The sequence below is a fragment of the Phoca vitulina genome, unplaced genomic scaffold (genome assembly GCF_004348235.1).
Source record: "Phoca vitulina isolate PV1807 unplaced genomic scaffold, GSC_HSeal_1.0 scaffold77, whole genome shotgun sequence".
Lineage (NCBI taxonomy): Eukaryota > Metazoa > Chordata > Mammalia > Carnivora > Phocidae > Phoca > Phoca vitulina.
Genome location: NW_022589780.1, coordinates 914,347 through 934,617, shown reverse-complemented (window position 1 = coordinate 934,617; position 20,271 = coordinate 914,347). Strand labels below are relative to the sequence as shown.

The 20,271-nt window shown below is 36.6% G+C and overlaps 1 protein-coding gene and 1 non-coding gene across 2 annotated transcripts in view; one reads left to right on the top strand and one right to left on the bottom strand.

Annotated features, from left to right (window-relative positions):
* Positions 1 to 20,271, bottom strand: part of TEX11 (testis expressed 11) — a 299,352-nt gene that overhangs the window by 122,524 nt on the left and 156,557 nt on the right. Inside the window, exons 14-16 of the mRNA XM_032393867.1 lie at positions 20,049 to 20,200; positions 16,961 to 17,046; positions 6,276 to 6,413 (exon numbers count right to left, since the gene is read on the bottom strand). Of these exons, the coding sequence (XP_032249758.1) occupies positions 6,276 to 6,413; positions 16,961 to 17,046; positions 20,049 to 20,200 (376 nt within the window). The remainder of the gene's footprint in view (positions 1 to 6,275; positions 6,414 to 16,960; positions 17,047 to 20,048; positions 20,201 to 20,271) is intronic.
* LOC116625401 lies at positions 1,928 to 2,034 on the top strand. The gene has a single exon (XR_004298066.1). It is a non-coding gene; the product is annotated as a U6 spliceosomal RNA (small nuclear RNA).

The window sequence follows — 20,271 nt, the reverse complement described above, 5'->3', positions numbered from 1 at the left end:
TACCTCTGAAACAAATAATACATTATATGTTAAAAAAAAAAAAAGCTGGCAGGAGGGGAAGAATGAAGGGGGGGAAATTGGAGGGGGAGATGAACCATGAGAGATGATGCACTCTGAAAAACAAACTGAGGGTTCTAGAGGGGAGGGGGGTAGGAGGATGGGTTAGCCTGGTGATGGGTATTAAAGAGGGCACGTTCTGCATGGAGCACTGGGTGTTATACGCAAACAATGAATCATGGAACACTACATCAAAAACGAATGATGTAATGTATGGTGATTAACATAACATAATAATAAAAAAAAGAATAATGGGGTGTTTTCTAAAATAATGTAATCTCCTTCAGTTCTGATAATCAAGCATAGATCTTCATCACTTTTAGTTTCCAATTTTCCACAGGAGCAAGGACAAAAACAGTATGAACAAATGCAATTCCTTTAATCACAAGAAACTGACAGGTGTTTATTGAGTCTCTATGCCAGCTGTCAGGGAAAATAAAGATAAGATATGGTCCCTGTCTCAGGGAGGTGGCACTCTGATAGGGGGCTAAGTCAGGTATACAAATAACTAGAATACAATGCAGAATATAAGTACCTAGGTATAAACAGAAGTGTTACAAAGTTTTAGAAGAAAAGTAAGACTCAGAAATTTCCTTATAAAGTGAAGACTGTCATTAGGACCTAGGCTTTGATAAAGGAAATTTCATAAGGTAGAAATGCAGGGAAGAGGTCATTCGCAATGGAGAAGCATGGAAAAAGGTACAGAGGTAGAAAAGCACAGATCATGGTTAGGAAGCTGCAAATAATCCAATTTAGGACAAACACAGTATACATGTAATGGAAATAAAATAGGATTATATTATGTCTAGATTATGGAGGACCTTAAGCACCAAGGAATTTGGTCTTTATTTATAGAGAGCCACTGAAAATTATCGAATGGCTCCCTGTAATTGGTTAGAAGATTATTCCAATGGTGACAGAAGTGATGAAAGCCTGGACTAGAGTAGTGAGGTAAAGATGGAAGAGGAGACAGCTGGCAAAAATATTGCAGAAGTAGAACTGATCAGCCATGGCACGTGATGAATACAGGGGGAGCAGAAGGAATCCAAGAATCTAAAATTTCAGTCTCAGATTGCTGGGTACACCCAACGATAGAAAAGTGAATGTGGGCTATGAGAGAGATCAGGGCTAGACATACAGATTTAGGAATGAAGAGTTGAAGCTAAGATGGATTACTGAGGGTAGAGTGTACAGAAGAAGAAAAAAAAAAAAGAAGAGACCAGATAATAAATTCACTCAACAAATGTTTATTGAAAACTTACCACGTACCAAGCATGGTCATGGGTGTTAGGGATAAAATAGTGAAGAAGACAAACATAATACCTGCCCTCATCCAATATTTATTTGGTGAAAAGAGCCAGTAACAGAAACAGAGAAGGAATAGCTAGAGCAATAAATAGGATTAAGAGATGTCATAGAAGCCAAAGAGAAAGTTTCCAGAAGGATGAAGTGGTTGACAGCATTACATTGTTTTGTGCTAGAGAGATCAGAGGGTAAGAAGGACTGAGAAAAGATCATTAGACCTGATCATTAAAAGGTCACTAGTGATCTTTATAGAATCAAAGATGCAAAAATCATCAAGAGGGGGATAGGTAGTGAGGCCAAAAACCTTAGATAGCCTTGTCTATTCTTTTTCTTCTATCCTACATCTGGTTGGGAATTGTCAGGGAATTCTGTCATCTTTACTTTTATAATCTATTTAGAATCTGCTCCCCATCCACAATTCTTCCACTCCAGTCCATGCCACCTCATCTCTTGCCTAGATTATTTCAGTGGCCTCCTAAATGGTCTCCTTGCTTCCACCCTTGCACCTGCCCTAGCCTATTCAATACAGTGGTAAGACTGATCTTATTAAAATGCAGGGTAGATCGTGCTCAATTTGGCAGTACATATACTAAAACTGGAACAATACAGAGAAGATTAGCATGGCCCCTGCACAAGGATGACATGCAAATTTGTGAAGTGTTCTGTATCTTAAAAATTTTTTAAATTCAAAAAATAAAATAAAATGCAAGTCAGATCATGTCATTAATGACAAATCTTTACAATGAACTACAATGTCTTTCTTACATGATCCGTTTCCCCACTATTTCCCTGATCACAGTTCCTACTTTCCTTAATATTACCTGTGCTAGAGCCACACCCGTCCCTTTGCTATTCTTCAAATACCCCAGGTATGCTCCTATCCCCACTACCTTTGCACTTGCTATTCCTGCTATTTGGAATGCCGTGGGATTCCCCCCTCCCCAGATATCCACATAGCCAGATCCCTCATTTCCTCAGGTCTCTACTCAAAAATCACCTTCTCACTGGGGCCTTCCTCGGCCACCCTATCTAAAATTTCAACCCTTTATTCCTCTTCTAAAACATTTAATGCCACCCTTTCCTCCTTAGTTTTCTCCTTAGCACTTATCACTAATGTAACAGGGTCAGCAAACTATGGCCTTTGGGCCACTTCTAGGCCACCATCTATTTTTGTATAGTCCACAAGCTAAGAAGGCTTTTACATTTTTGAAAGGTTGAAAAAAAAATCCAAAAAATAATAATATTTTATGACACATGAAAATTATATGAAATTCACATTTCAGTGTTCCTATATAATAAAGTTTCATTGGAATGCAGCCATGCCAATTTGTTTACACATGGTCTATGGCTGTTTTCATGGTACAACAGCAGAGTTGAATAGCTGCAACAGACACTGTATGGTGTAAAAAACCTAAAATATTTACTATGTGGTTCTTCACAGAAATTTTGCTGACCTCTGTAATATACCATAATACTCATCTTTTTATTTTCTGTCTCTCCTAGTAGAATGATAAACTCCATGGGTGTAGGTGTTTTCGTCTATTTTGTTCATTACTATACTCCAATGCCTAGGACAGTACTTAACATATAGTAGACAGTCAATACATATTTTTTAAATAAATGCACAGTGAAAAAAATATCAGCAGTAATTTTAGGTTAAAAAGTTTGGTGAAAGGAAGGACAAGAGAGAACTGTAATTTGAGCAGGATGACAAGACTGAAGGAGGGTTTTTGAATAAAGAAGATGTCAAAATAATTGTAGTGATGGGGAAAGAAACAGTTGAGAGAGAAATATTAAAGAGTTCAAGTTGAGGGCGCCTGGGTGGCTCAGTTGTTAGGAGTCTGCCTTCATCTCAGGTCATGATCCCGGGGTCCTGGGATCGAGCCCCGCATCGGGCTTCCTGCTCAGCGGGACGCCTGCTTCTACCTCTCCCACTCCCCCTGCTTGTGTTCCCTCTCTGTCAAATAAACAAATAAAATCTTTAAAAAAAAAAAAAAAGAGTTCAAGTTGAGATTTGTAGAGAAGGTCCCCAGAAAAAGTTCTTTCTAAGAGATAAGAAGAAGAAAGGAAGGGTAAAGAAAGGAGAAGTTGATGAAGTTTATGTGAGTGGCTATAAGTTCAGAAAATTACAAGATAACGTTTTTTGCTAAAGGGAAGGGTAAGGCATGGTGGCTTAAGGACAAAAAATTTTGGAATCACCATTGTGAGGAATATGACAGAAAGTTAGTAAGAGTCAGTTTTATTGAGTACCTAGCTGAAAAACCATGCAATTTTAGCAGATCCAGTAAACATGGTTTCATAAATTTTTTCTCAACAATGTTCAGGGGCGCCTGGGTGGCTCAGTCGTTAAGCGTCTGCCTTCAGCTCAGGTCATGATCCCAGGGTCCTGGGATCGAGCCCCACATCGGGCTCCCTGCTCAGCGGGGAGCCTGCTTCTCCCTCTCCTGCTCCCCCTGCTTGTGTTCCCCTCTCTCGCTGTGTCTCTCTCTGTCAAATAAATAAATAAAAATCTTTAAAAAAATATATAAAAAAACAAAAACAATGTTCAAATAGCTCAAGGGAAGGAGTGAAAAAAAGACAATGAAAATTAACAAGGGAAGGTGGGAATAGTAAAACAGTAAAATATAATGGATTGTGTAATTTCTTTTCACCTTTCTATCTGTCTTAGTGCACAGGAGAGTATTCCTTACATATGGCGGGTACCAAATCAATGTCTGCTAAGTTCAAGACAGAAAGGATGAAGAGAAAAATATACTAACAGTAATCAACAAGATTACCTTGAACATACTGAGAATAACTTTTGGCTTCATCACCAGTCTGGCCTTAAATGATATAATTACATGCTGAGTATACACTATTAGGACATGCCTGGTTTCCTGCTCTCCTCTTCTTCTCCTCCTTACTACTAATACCATTTGTACTCCAAATTATAGGCTTAGTCCTATATTAGGCTCTAAGATCAAACTTGACATTAGTCAGAGGAGACTTAAGAAGCACTGCTTCAGGGTGCCTGACTGGCTCAATCGGTGGAGCATGTGACTCAATCTCAGTGTCGTGAGTTCAAGCCCCACACTGGGTGTAGAGACTACTTTAAAAAAAAAAAAGAAGAAGAGGCACTGCTTCAAGTCTTGAAAGACTGTATCTACTCACTTCAATTCTAGTAACTGCATCCCAGACTGGTCCTCTATGCCTGACCTCCACTCTTAAAAAGAGCCTCATATTCTAGGGATGTCTGGGTGGCTCAGTAAGTTGAGCATCTGTCTTTGGCTCAGGTCATGATCCTTGGGTCCTGGGATCGAGCCTCACGTTGGGCTTCCTGCTCAATGGAGAGTCTGCTTCTCCCTCTCCCTCTGCCCCTCACCCACCCCCTGTTCATGCGTGTGCTCGCTCTCTCTCTCAAATAAATAAATAAAACCTTTAAAGATCTGCCCATTAGGATACCCTGAGGCTAGCTGCTTGGTTGAGTTAAAGGCTACTATACTATGTCTTATTCATGTCTGTAACCTCAAAGACTATCACAGTGTCTTGTGCTGTACTCTATCTGCATTAGCTGAACAGATAGCAGAAGAGATACCCTTCCTTGGCCTGAAAAATATTCATCCAAATGGCATGTCTGACTCCAAGTCCTTCCCAAACTATCAGGCCAACATAAATCATGAACGTTACAGTACCTTTCTGATCACCTTCTTTATGTCTTTAAGTAAGCAACTATCTTTCTGAAATAGTTAATGGCATCCTACGCAGAAATATAATGAATTAGGTAATGAAACCTGTACGATAATCTTTTTTTTCAGGTCTTTAAGTCAATAGTAGTGTCAACTGTCTTTCTGAAACACTTAAATGCTAGGCTATGCTGAAATATCATGAACTAAGTAACATTTCAACTTCTCTTCCAGAACTATAAATTTTTAATATACAAACTAAATGGTAAATATTCTTTTGAAAGAAAATTTAAAGTATTTAGTCAAACAACCCTTCAAAGTAAACAAAAACTCAAAGAAAATGTCTGGAATTGCAACCAGTAATCACATATTTTCCCCTAAATTTGTCATTAAAACCTGAAAAGCAACAAAAGCCTTCATATTGTATCTGGGCCCACACTTGTCCTTCCACAAGCCAATACCTTTCCCCACTTAAGTGCATACTATATGATGCCCAAAGGAAGAAATGTCCCTTCCTTAAATAGGTTTTTATTGCATTCACCTCCTAGAATTTTGTTCTGAAAAACAATCGGTTGCTAAACATTTTCTAAAGTGGTTGGATAGGCAACAGGTAACCCAGTACATAAAAGAATGACCATTTTATCGGAGTATTTTCCCACACTGAAATGTTTGACCAATAAAAGTGTACCTTATAATTTAGTCGGCTTCAAAGACAATATTGCAGATGGTTAGTAGCAAGACAACTTTGTTCAGAAGTTCCAATGATATATTACTTCTCAGAAAAGGGTGCCAAAAAAACCCAGTAAGTAATGGAATTAATAGTTTTTCAAGTTCTCTCTTTCTGGGAAGTCCCAATCAGTCATGTTTACAGTGTACAAATCAGGAAAATATCAATTTGAGTTTATCTTGTATGAAAGAACTCTCAGATATCTTAACCTCGTAGCCAAGAAGACACACCAAACTATATCTACCTCTCTGCCACTGCATGTAACACTTCCTGCCTTTGAAAAATAGATAAATCAGGGGCGCCTGGGTGGCTCAGTTGTTAAGCGTCTGCCTTCGGCTCAGGTCATGATCCCAGGGCCCTGGGATCGAGCCCCGCATGGGGCTCCTTGCTCCACAGGAAGCCTGCTTCTCCCTCTCCCGCTGCCCCCCGCTTGTGTTCCCTCTCTCGCTGTCTCTCTCTGTCAAATAAATAAATAAAATCTTTAAAAAAAAAAAAGAAAAAGAAAAATAGATAAATCAAAGGACCTTATCAAGTTGTTTCAAATGCAGGTAACAGGAAGCCATGTTCCTCCGCAGCTTGGCCAAGTCCAGATCTGTTTGATCAGCTGCATAAAATCTCAGAGAATAATAGTACCAGTTTAGGGCATCAGCGTAACTTTGTACCTAAAGGTTGAAAAGAAATAATAAAATTACAGAGATATCTCTACATTTGACCTTAATTTTTCTAAGTCTCCTCTAGAAAAAAAACAAGAAATTGTATTGTTTTCTTTTTTAGGCAACCAAAACACAATACCCTCTCTAGTTGAGTTCTAAGTGCATTTTATGATCCGTCTAGATCAGTATAAGTTACAGATTAAGTGGCAATCAATATTCTCTCTTCTTTCCCCACATTAGAAATTTCAGAGAAACCATCAACAAAATAAAAGGCAACCTAGGGAATGGGAGAAAATATTTGAAGACCACATATTCAATAGAGGGTTAATATCCAAAATATACAAAGAACTCCTACAACTCAATAGCAAAGCAAAAAGCAAAAAACAAAAAAACCAATTTAAAAATGGGCAAAGGACCTGAATAGACATTTTTCCAAAGAAGTCATACAGGGGCGCCCGGATGGCTCAGTCGGTTAAGCATTCGATTCTTCTTCTTTTTTTTTTTTTTAAGATTTTATTTATTTATTTGACAGAAAGAGAGAGAGCACAATCAGGGGAAGGCAGGAGAGGGAGAAGCAAGCTCTCTGCTGAGCAGGGACCCCGATGTGGGGCTCGATCCCAGGACCCTGGGATCATGACCTGAGCCAAAGGCAGATGCTTAACCAACTGAGCCACCCAGGCTCCCCAAGCATTCGACTCTTGATTTTGGCTCAAGGTCATGATCTCAGGGTTGTGAGATCAAGGCCCAGGTCAGGCTCCACGCTCAGCTGGGAGTCTGCTTGAGGATTCTCTCTCTCCTCTCTCCATCTGCCCCTCCCCCTGCTCATGCTCTCTCTCTCAAATAAATAAATCTTTAAAAAAAGGAGACATACAAATGGCCAACAGGTAGAAGAAAAGGTGCTCAACATTACTAATCATCTGGAAAATGCAAATCAAAACCACAATGAGATATCATCTCATAACTATTAGAGCTGCTATTATCAAAAAGACAAAGGATAACAAATGCTAGTGAAGATGTGGAGAAAAGGGAAACCTTGTACGCTGTTGGTGGGAATGTAAAACGTAGGGTTATCATGGAAAACAGTATGGAGGTTTCTCAAGAAATTAAAATTAGAACTACCATATGATCCAGCAATCCCATGTCATTATTTGAAAGAGATATCTCTACTCCCATGTTCACTGCAGCAATATTCACAATAGCCAAGGTATAGGAAACAACCTAAGTGTCCATTTACTGATAAAGGGATAAAGAAAATATGGTATATGTACACAATGGAATATTATTCAGCCATAAAAAAGAGGGGGCATCCTGCCATTTGTGACAAGGATGAACCTGGAGGACTAGTATGCTAGGTGAAATAAGCCAGACAAAGATAAAATATTTCATGTCATCACTTATATGTAGAATCTGAAAAAAAAAAAAAAGTTAAACTCTAGAAACAAGAGAGAAGAGTGGTTGGGAGGGACTGGAGGGCAGGAGAAATGGGGAGGGGTTGGTAAAAGGGTATAAACATTCAGTTATAAAATGAAAAAGGTCAGGGCGCCTGGGTGGCTCAGTTGTTAAGCATCTGCCTTCGGCTCAGGTCATGATCTTAGGGTCCTGGGATCAAGCCCCGCATCGGGCTCCCTGCTCCGCGGAAAGCCTGCTTCTCCCTCTCCCACTCCCCCTGCTTGTGTTCCCTCTCTCACTGTGTCTCTCTCTGTCAAATAAATAAAATCTTAAAAAAAAAATGAAAAAGGTCTGAGGATCTAACGTATGACATGGTGACTATAGCTGACTACAGCTATACTAGGTTGTATAATTGAATTTTGCTAAGAGAATAGAACTTAAATATTCTCACTAAAAAAAGTGATGAATATGTTAATTAAATCAATGGTTAGAACTCTTTCATAATGTATACATATACCTAGTCAAATCATCACATTGTACACTTAACTGTGTCAATTATACCTCAAAAAAATTTTTTTAAAAAGAAATTTCACATGTGGGATGGAAAGTCTGAGGGGTGGTGAACCACTCTAGAAAACTCAAAATACAATTTTAGTTATTAAATACGTAACTAATGAATCACTGAACACTACAACAAAAACTTATGATGTACTAATTGAACATTAAAAAAGAATTAATTTTTAAAAAATGATAATTTTTAAAAAGAATAGCCATAATTCACCATGCTAATATAGCTATTTTCATTTTTTTACACTCCATTTTAACCTTGTCCTTCTGTATTTGTATATAGTTGCAATCATAGTTTATATTAGAGTTTCATGTTCCATTCTTTCCATTTGACTTTATTTTGTATTTTTTTTATTTTTTTATTTTTTTTTTTTTAAAGATTTTATTTATTTATTTGACAGAGAGAAAGATAGCGAGAGAGGGAACACAAGCAGGGGGAGTAGGAGAAGGAGAAGCAGGCTTCCCGCCGAGCAGGGAGCCCGATGCGGGGCTCGATCCCAGGACCCTGGGATCATGACCTGAGCCGAAGGCAGACGCTTAACGACTGAGCCACCCAGGCGCCCCTCCATTTGACTTTATTTTGTAAATATTAATCTATATTACTATGGAGTCTTCACAGTTGTCAATTTAAGGAATATTTAACATTCAATTAAGTTAATATACAATGATTTTCTTAGTGCTAGATATTTAATTGATTTCCAGGTTTTTCACTATGATAATGAAGTGCCACTGTGTTTTTGTACAATTTTTTTTTTTTTTACTTTTGAGGCACTAACAAATTTTCAAGGGTAAGACACTATTAGGAAAAATCTGATAGAAATAATCTGGGTAACTTTTTTTAAACTAAGAAAATTCAGATTGCTCATGCACACCATGAGGTGTGTGTAAGGTAGATGAGTCCCTTGTACCCTCCATCAAGAAGCTTCACATTTTTCAACGAAGAACAGGAGTCATTAGGACCTAAATGGAATAAAACACACTCTTCAACTAGAAAAAACTGTGCTGTGTAGGTCCAACACTGCTTATTACTATTTAGAATCAAGATTATATTCTTCTCCAGTGTTGGAAGTGGGAGTTTAAAAAATATCATTCTGCAAGACTGGAAAATGAGGGAAAAGAAAGAGAATCAATAGGAGAAGGGAATTCTGAAGTAATTTTAAATCTGTTCCATAAAAAAATACAGGCCTTCTAAAAGAGAACAAGAATACCATTCTATTTTGCAGTACCTGATTTTACGGAGTAAAACAAGACATTTTGATATACAAATACATTGTGAAATGATCACCACAATCAAGCTAATTAACATATCCATCACCTCAAATAGTTACTTTTTGTGGTGAAAACACTTAAGATTTATTCCCTTAGCAAATTTCAAGTATATAATACATTATTATAATTATAGAGAACAAGCAGTAACTTAGGTCTTTATAACTTATTCATTTAATAACTGAAAGTTTGTATCCTTTCACCAACATATCCCCAATTCCCCCAACTCCCAAACCCTGATAATCATCATCCTCTTCTGTTTTTATAAGTTCGACTTTGTTAGATTCCACATATAACTGAGATCATGCAGTATTTGTCTTTCTGTGTCTGCCTTATTTCACAGCATAATGTCTTCGAGATTTATCTGTGTTGTCACAAATGACAGGTTTTCCTATAGATCATTTTGGGTAATATGGACATTTTAACAATATTAATTCTTCCAATCTCAATTCTTGCAACCTGTGAACACAAGATATCTTTCCATTTACTTGTGTCTTCTTCAATTTCTTTCATCAATGTCTTATGGTTTCAGTGTATAGATCTTTCATCTCTTTGGTTAAATTTATTTCTAAGTATTTTAGATGTTATTTTAAATGGGATTGTTTTCGGGGCACTTGGGTGGCTCAGTCGTTAAGCGTCTGCCTTCAGCTCAGGTCACGATCCCGGGGTCCTGGGATGGAGCCCCACATCGGGCTCTCTGCTCAGAGGGAAGCCTGCTTCTCCCTCTCCCACTCCCCCTGCTTGTGTTTCCTCTCTCGCTGTCTCTCTGTCAAAGAAATAAATAAAATCTTTAAAAAAAATAAAATAAATGGGATTGTTTTCTTAATTTTTCAGATAGTTCATTGTTACTGTATAAAAGGACAACTAATTTTTGTATATTGATTTTGTATCCTGCAATTTCACTGAATTTGTTTAACAGGTTTTTTATTTTTTATTTTTTTGGTGGAGTCTTTAAGATTTTCTATATATAAATATTAAGTCATCTGTAGAGATGACTTTACTTCTCCCTTTCCAATTTGGATGCCTTTTATTTCTTTTTCTTGCCTAAATGATCTGGTTAGGACCTTCAGTACTACGTTGAATAGAAGTGGTAAGAATGAACATCCTTGTCTTGTTCCTGATCGTTAATGAAAAGTTTTCAGTTTTTCACCCTTGAGTATGATGTTCGCTGTGGGCTTGTCAGGTATGGCCTTTATTATGTTGAGGTACATTCCACTTATACCTAATTTGTTGAGTGTTTTCATCATGAAAGGATGTTGAATTTTGTTAAATTTTTTGTCTGCATTTATTGGGATGATAATATGATTTTTATCCTTCATTCCATTCAATGTGGTGTATCATATTTACTCATTTGCATACGTTAAACCTTCCCTGAATTCCAGGGAAAATTTCCATGTGGTCACTGTGTAAGATCCTTTTAATATGTTGTTGAATCCAGTTTGCTAGTATTGTGTTGAGGGTTTTTTTGTTCATCAGGGATTTTGGCCTGCAGTTACCTTTTCTTATAGTGTCCTTGTCTGGCTTTGGTATTAGGGCAATGTTGGCCATGTAAAATAGTTTGGAAGTGTCTGGGATGAGTTTGAGTTTGAGAACAATTAGCATTAATTCTTCTTCAACTGTTTGGTAGAATTTACCCATGAAACAATTTGGTCCTAGGCAGTACTTTATTGGGAGATTTTTGATTATTGATTCTACCTCCTTACTCATTACTGATTTGTTCACATTTTCTATTTGTTCATGATTCAGTCTAGGTAGTTTGTATATTTCTAGAAATTTATGCATTCTTCTAAATTATCCAATTTGTTGTCACATAATTGTTCACTATAGTTTCTTATAATCCTTTGTATTTATGAGGTATCAGCTGTAATGTCTCTCATTTCTAATTCTATTTGAGTCCACTATCTTTTTTTTCTGCTTTTTCTTGGTTAGTCTAGCTAAACATTTGCAATTTTGTTTATTTTTTCAAAAACCAACTCTCATTTTTGTTGAAAAATTTTTTTTTAAATCTCTATTTCATTTATTTCTGCTCTGCTTTTTTGTTATTTCCTTTCTCTGCTATCTTTGGGTTTAGTTATTCTTTTTCTAGTTCCTTGAGGTGTAAAGTCAGGTTGTTTATTTTTTTAATTATTTTTATTTCTTTTCTTTTAATTCCAGTGTAGTTACCATACAGTGTTATATTAGTTTCAGGTATACAATATAGTGATTCAACAATTCCATAAATTACTCAGTGCTCATCAAGGTAAGTGTACTAGGTTGTTTACTGAGGCATTTGTCAATATAAACTTCCCTTTTAGAACTACTTTTGTTGCATCCGATATATTTTGGTAACTTAGGTTTCCATTTTCATTTGTCTCAAGATTGTTTTTTATCTTCCAAATTCTTATTAAATTCCAGTTAGTTAACATGCAGTGTAACATTAGTTTCAGGTGTAGAATTTAGTGATTCATCACTTATATATAATACCCAGTGTTCCTCACAACAAGTGCCCTCCTTAATACCCATCACCTATTTAATCAATTCTCCCACCCACCTCTCCTCCAGTAAGCCTCAGTTTGTTCTCTATAGTTAAGAGCCTGTTGCCTGGTTTGCCTCACCTTCTTTCCCCTCTTTTGATTTCTTCTTTCACCCACTGGTTGTTCAAGAGTATGCTGTTTAATTTCTATGTATTTGTGAATTTTCCAGTTTTCCTCCTGTTACTGATTCTTCTTTGAGTTAACTGTATAAAGTGTAAGGTTTAGATCAAGATTAACTTTCTTGCCTATGGATGTGCAATTACTCAGACACTATTAGTTGAAAAGACCATTCTTCTTCCATTGAATCCTTTTGCAAATTATTGGAAATAAGTTGAGCACACTGGTATGGGATTCTTTTGGGGTTCTCCACTGAGTTCCAATGGTCTATGTGTTTATCTCTCTGAGAATACCACACAGTCAAGATTACTGTAGCTATATAAATCTTGAAGTCAGGTAGAGTAATTCCTCCCTCTCTGTTCCTTTTTTCTCAGAATTATTTTTAGCTATTTTCATTCCTCTGCTTTTATGTATAAATTTTAGAATGTCTCTATATTTTTTCTCATTCTTTTGCTTGTAACCTATTTGTATCTTCATATTTATGTCTCTTTTAAGCAGTCATAAAGTTGAGTCTTGCTTTTTAACCCATTTTGACAATGTCTGTTTTTCACTGAAGAGTTGAGGTCATTTTAATTTAATGTGAGTTTTGCATATGCTGAGATTTCAATCTATCATCTTCTTATTTGTTATCCATTTGTCCTACCTAAATTTGTTCCCTCTTTCCTCTTTTTCTGCTTCTTTTGGATTATTAAATATTCTTCATAATACTATTTTATCTCCTTTTTTTGAATTATAAATCCTCCTTTCAATCCTTTTGGATATACACCCAGAATTGGAATTGCTGGATCATATGGTAATTCTATTTTAAATTTTATGAGGAACCACCATACTGCTTTCTACAGATTTCTTTCTATACATTCCTACCAACTACTTTTCATTTTTAAACAGCATTTGTTCTGTGTATAGAATTTTAGGTTTACAGTTATTTTTCATTATATTAAAGATGTTGCTCTACTGTTTTCTTTTTTTTTTTTTTAAAGATTTTATTTATTTATTTGAGAGAGAGAATGAGAGAGAGCACATGAGAGAGGTTAGCGTCAGAGGGAGAAGCAGACTCCCTGCCGAGCAGGGAGCCCGAGGCGGGACTTGATCCAGGGACTTCAGGACCATGACCTGAGCCAAAGGCAGTCGCTTAACCAACTGAGCCACTCAGGCGCCCCGCTCTACTGTTTTCTTGCTTGCACTGCTTCTCATGAAAAATCCAGCGTCTTCCTTAATTTGTTCCTCTGTATGCAGGCTGTCATTTTTCTCTGGCTGCTTTTAAGATATTCTCTTTATCACTGGTTTTGAGCAATTTGATTATTATGTGCCTTGGTTTAGTTTTATTCGTGTTTCTTGTATTTGGGGTTTGCTAAACATCTTAAATATGCTGATTTAGAGTTTTCATTAAATGTTAAAAGTTTTCAACCATTATTTCTTCACATATTTATTCTCTCTCTTCATTTGGGGATTCCAATTATCCATATATTAAGCTACCTGAAGTCTTTCCATAGCTTGTGATGCTATTTTAATTTTTAAAAATTTTTTCCCTGTGTGGTTCATTTTGGATGGCTTCTATTGCCATGTTTATTAATCTTTACCTCTACAATGTCTAATCTGATATTAATACTACCCAATATATTTTTTATCCTAGACCTAGTTTTCATCTCTAGAAATTTGACTTGGGTCTTTTATATCTTCTGTGTCTCCACTTTTTGAATATATGGAATAAAATTATATGAGGTATTTTAATGTTCAGTTAATGCTAACTTTCATGTCAGTTTCAAGTGATTGCTCATTCTCTTCATTATAAAGTGTTTTCCTGCCTCACTGTATACTTGGTAATTTATTATTGGATGCCAAATATTGTATACTTTACTTTGTTGGGTGCTGGATAGTTTGGTATTCTGATAAATATTCTTTACCTCTACTCTGGGAAGCAATTAAGCTTATTGGGATCAATTTCATCCTTTCAGGTCATACTTTTGATATTTTAGGTAAGTCTGGAACAATGTTCAGTGCAGAACTAATTATTCCCCACTACTCAGACAAGACCTGCCTGAGTTTTCTACCTAATGCCCCATGAATTAGAGGATTTTCTGTCTGGCTAGTATGAACAGGCCCTATTCCCAGACCTTTGTGAGTGCCAGGCACTGTTCCCACATTAATATTTTTAGATGGTTATTCCCCCCTAGCTCCAGGTCCTTTCATCCCATATTGTCCTAATTAGTATTTGGCTAAACAAGGGAGGAGGACTCTCTGACTGCTGGGGGTCTCTTTCTGAGCTGTGCTCTCCTCCCTGGCACCCTGTCTTAGGAACTCTAGCTGCTTTGGTCTCCCTAGACTCTCAGCTCCATCTCCTTAAATTAGGAAGACTGCTAGGATCCATTTCAGTTCCTCTTCTTGTGCTACAGCCTGGAAACTCAAGGGAGTAAGCTACACAACTTAAGTACTCACCTTGCTTACTTCCTATCACCCAAAGATTACTCTCCATTGCCTGATGTCCAGCGTCTCAAAAACCACTTTTTCATTTATTTTGTCTTGTTTTTTTCATTTCTTTGGAGGGAGGTTATCAGTGGGGGGGGGGCAATTACTCAGGCAAACACACAAATATGATCTCTACTACATTTTGGTTAATTCCAGTATAGTTAGCATACAGTGTTATATTAGTTTCAGGTGTACAATGTAGTGCTTCAACAATTCCATATATCACCCAATGCTCATCAAGACAACTGCACTTCTAAATCCTGATCACCTATTTCACCCATTCCCTGCCCCCACACCTACCTTTTGGTAATCATCAGTTTGTTCTCTATAGTTAAGAATTTGTTTCTTGGTTTCTCTCTCTTTTTTTTTCCCTTTGCTCATTTGTTTCTTTAATTCCACATATGAGTGAAATTATATGGTATTTGTCTTTCTCTGACTTATTTCACTTACCATAATACTCTCAAGTTCCATGCATGTCATTGTAAGTGGCAAGATTTCATTCATTTTTATGTCTAATATTCCATTCCATGATGTCTAATATTCAAATATTCCATTTCATGTCTAATATTCCATCATCTATATATATATATATATTATATATAATATATATATATATATATATACGCACCACATCTTCTTTATCCATTCACCTATCAATGGATACTCGGGCTGCTTCCATAATTTGGCTGTTGCAAATAATGCTGCTATAAACATAAAGGTACATGTATCCCTTTGAGTTAGTGTTTTTGTATTTTTGGAGAAGATACCTAGTAGTATGATTACTGGATCATAGGAGAGTTCTACTGTTAACTTTTTGAGGAACTTCCATACTCTTTCCCGGAGTAGCTGCACCAGTTTGCATTCCCACCAACAATGCAAGAGGGTTCCTTTTTCTCCACATCCTCACCTACACCTGTTGTTTCTTGTCTTTTTTATTTTAGCCATTCTGACAGGTGTGAGGTGGTATCTCATTGTAGTTTTGATTTGCATTTCCCTGATGATGAGTGATGTTGAGCCTCTTTTCATGTGTCCTTTGGCCATCTGGATGTCTTCTTTGAAGAAATGTCTGTTCATGTCTTCTGCCCATTTTTTAATTGGATTATTTTGGGGGAAGGGGTGTTGAGTTGTATCAGTTCTTCATATATTTTGGATACTAACCCTTTATTGGATCTGTCATTTGCAAATACCTTCTCCCATTCAAGTGGTTACCTTTTAGTTATGTTGATTGTTTCCTTTGCTGTGCAGAAACTTTTTATTTTGATGCAGTCCCAATAGTTTATTTTTGCTTTTGTTCCCCTTGCCTCAAGAGATATGTCTAGAAAAATGTTGCTACAGCTGATGTCTGAGAAATTAATTGCCTGTGCTCTCGACTATTCCTTACTTTCTTTTTTTTTTAGGTAAGCTCTACACCCAACATGGGGCTTGAACTCATGATCCCGAGATCGAGTCACATGCTCTACCAAATGAGCCAACCCCTATTCTTTACTTTCTAAAAAAAAAAAAAAAACACACAACTTATCTGAAGTGTCAATTTTTTCCATAGTAAACCTGGATTGTTTTGTAAAGAGAAAAAATATTACCACGTTTTTGCATTTTTAAATTGCACAACAACTTTTTTTAAGAGCAGTTTTAGGTTCACAGCAAAACAGGGAAATGTACAGAGATTGGCTATATACCTCCTGCCCCCACACATGCCTCCCACTTTGTCAACATTCTCTACCAAATGTACCAAAGTGGTACATATTACAACTGATGAACTTACATGGACACATCATAATCACCCAAAGTCCACAGTTTACATTAGGGTTCACTCTTGGTGTAGTATATTCTATGGGTTTACACAAATGCATAATGACAAATATCCATCATCACAATATCATTCATAGTATTTTCATTGCCCTACAAATCCTCTGTGCTCCAAATCATAGTTTTTTAAAGGGAATAAAGCTCTGACTTTCTTCTTTGTCATGTTAAAATAACTTTCCTATATCTTAATATCAGACATGTCATTTCCCTACATTGTAAGCTCCCAATGGGGATGAACCAAGCTTAGTAGTTTTAAGTGAATTCTTATCCAATGCCCATTAACATTCTACATTATGAATATTTAATACATAGATGGTACCTAAACAGAGAGATTATTAAAATATTTGATGCTCTATGATTTTTATAGTGAATACACTTATTTGTTAGGGTAGAGAAAAGAATATAAAGAATGAAAATAGATTCTTCCCAAACCTCAAAACTTCTGGCAGCTTTTTTCCACAGAATGCTGTGTAAACAGCCCACTAATTCTGTTGTCAATTGTCTTCCTGTTTGGTGACCTGAAAATAAAAACCGAAGCTCTAAAAACAAAAATCAAGATCTATTACATTAAATAAGAGCGCTAACTATATTCAGAACCTGTAATCTTTAAGTAATGGCTATAAACACAATCACATTCAGACAGGTTTTCATCATCAATTTTAGGTTTACTAGCAAAACTGATTATATAATACAATCAGAGTTTGCTAGAATCACAGTAATTCGCCTATCAATCTGTGATAGTTTTCCAGCTTAGTCTCTTTTTAACGTATTTTCCATGTTCCAAATTTGATCATCATCTGGTGCTTTAATGTTATTGTGAATGAACAGACAGCAAAGCTAAAAATCGTTAATAAGAAGTGTTTATATTATTATGTACTAACAAGATCAGATCAAGTTCACAAGAAAGGCCAATTATACCTTAAAGCCTTTGTAAAATACTTTAAGACCATGTTTACACATAAACTTTATTACTTTAAATTGTAACTCATGTCTGATTGTTTCTGGTCTAGACATTTACAGGGTTCAAATACATTAGCACACATTAAGGTAAAGTTTAAATTGTAACAGAATTCTATACCCCCTTCTCTTCTACCCCTTCGGCACTACTGATTTCCACAAAAGTCTTGATAAGAACACTAAGAGTCTCTGACCTCCCAGCTCAGTCAACAGACATAATTTGTTCCATGGCTTAGACAAAATTACTCACATGAGAGTAAAATGCTATTTAATGTACCTACTTAAAATATTACATGACTTTGAGAGTATAAGTTTATAATTCAATATCACAATAAAACTGGTTAACTATAATCTTAGGAAAATTAGTCATTCTGGATAAATACATTTTCTAGTTAGCCGACAGTTAACTTTCATTAAAAATAAAACATTCTTTATTTTGAAAAGTCTAAATTATTTCATTAAAGCTCTTAATTTTTCTAAAAATTAGGTTTTATAAATTAGGTTTTTCTTTTTTAAAAGATTTATTTATTTGGATGAGAGAGCATGTAGAGCATGAACAGGGGGAGGGGCAGAGGGAGAGAGACAGAGAGAAGTAGACTTCCCGCTGAGCATGGAACCTGACACGGGGGCTTGATTTCACACTCTGAGATCATGACCTGAGCCAAAATCAACAGTCAAACGCTTAACCGACTAAGCCACCCAGGCGCCCCTAAATTATGTTTTTGTAAACGTACTTTCTAGTTTTCTGAAGCACAATTTAATCTTTGCTTGCCCATTCAAGGTCAATAACTAACAACTATTGTATTTTATTATACTTAAATATCACAGTGGTGACTTTGGGAACTACTGTTGTATTTTTAAAAATATTTGAAACTGTTTTATAAAATTTGTAGAGTTTTCTCCTCCCTTGTGGTCAGATTATCTACGTATTTCCCTGTAGACCCTTTCTCTCTTTGTAATATGCTACCGTTAAAATGCTAAGGGGTGGAAAACCAGATAATCAAACTTATCAAAACTGGGTCTAAAAATAACTGGATTCTTGTGAGGGAGCATATTATCAATTAAATATGGCTCACAGAATCTAGAGTTCGAAGGCTCTTAGAGATTATCTGCTCAAAAGATTTCCTTTTAAGGGCACCTGGGTGGCTCAGTCGGTGAGGTGGATGCCTTCAGCTCAGGTCATGATCCCAGGGCCCTGAGATGGAGTCCCTTGTCAGGCTCCCTGCTCAGCGGGAAGCCTGCTTCTCCCTCTGCCTGCCGCTCTGCCTATCTGTGCTCTATGTCTCTGTCAAAAGAATAAATAAAATCTTAAAAAAAAAAAAAAAGATTTCCTTTTAAAAAAATCAGTGACTTTTTATAAAAACATGATACATGCTTGTAAAAATTCAACAAATCTGGTAAAATATAAAGAAAGTAGGGGCGCCTGAGTGGCTCAGTCAGTTGAACATCTGACTCTTAATTTCGCCTCAGGTCATGGTACTGAGGTCGTGAGATGGAGCCCCATATCAGGCTCGTGCTCATCGTGGAGTCTGCTTGTCTCTCTCCCTCTGTTCCTCCTCTCTCTCCTCCTCTCTCTCTCTCAAGAAAAAAAAATACATAAAATCTTTAAAAAAAAAAATGAAAGAAAGCAACAAGTCACCTAAAATGCCATCACTCAGAATAAATCCCAGTATTAACATTTAGTGACTATCACTCCTGTTATATTTCTGTATATGTGTAGAATTGGAAGGATGTATTGGGGTGAGAATTTTCCAAGAAAGGGATCATACTATCTGTGTTCTTCAGGGTACAGAGTTCTACAGAGAGGTAGGGGGTTAGGGGAATGCTGAAATTTGATTCTACATCTCTGCTTTAACAGAGAAACTCTATAGTCTATTTTATTTGGGACAGGGTTCACAAAAGATTGCACGACAAAAAGGATGCTGGGGCTAAAAAGGAAGTTAAAAACTAGGAAGCTATTTCACAACCTCTGTCTTATAGTTAGAAAAAAACAAGATTCAGAGATGTTATTAACTTGCCAGAAGGCACACAGAGCTTATTGGAGATCACACTGAAATCATGAAATTAGGCCTTTAACCTCACAATTTTTCACTACACAAGAGATTGAAGCTCAGAGGTTTGTCTGTTTTTGCTGATGTTTTGCTATTTTTGCTGTTTCTCATTCTAGTTTGTGAAATCTAGATCAGGGAGGTGTTATAGCTAATGGTTATTAGGGAGAAAAAAAGGAAGTGAGAAAAAGGGATCCACTGACCTAAGGATTTTGCCACTGTTCTGACATCTAAGAATTACATGCATATTAACACCTTTCTAAATCCTCCAGAAGGGACACCTGGGTGGCTCAGTCAGTTAAGTGTCTGCCTTTGGCTCAGGTCATGATCCCAGGGTCCTGGGATCAAGTCCCACATGGGGCTCCTTGCTCAGCGGGGAGCCTGCTTCACCTCTGCCTGCTGCTCCCCCCTGCTTGTGCTCTCTCTCTCTCTCCCTCTCTCTCTGACAAATAAATAAATAAAATCTTAAAAAAATAAAAGTAAAAAAAAATAAAACCTGCAGAAATCCTACTGACCTAAAATGATTTCTTCAATCTTCTCCTTGGCAAGCAGTTCTTCCTTTCTTTGTAAAAGCATGTCAATTTGGAGCAGTAGAGCTTTTCCAATATCTTCTGATGACTTAAAATGTTCACAGATAATCTTCATGAAATAAAACCCAACAGCCTCTCTGTTCAATGAGACACAATTTTAAATGGCATGAATAGAATAACTGGTTTTTGATCAAAGGGACTAAAGTTT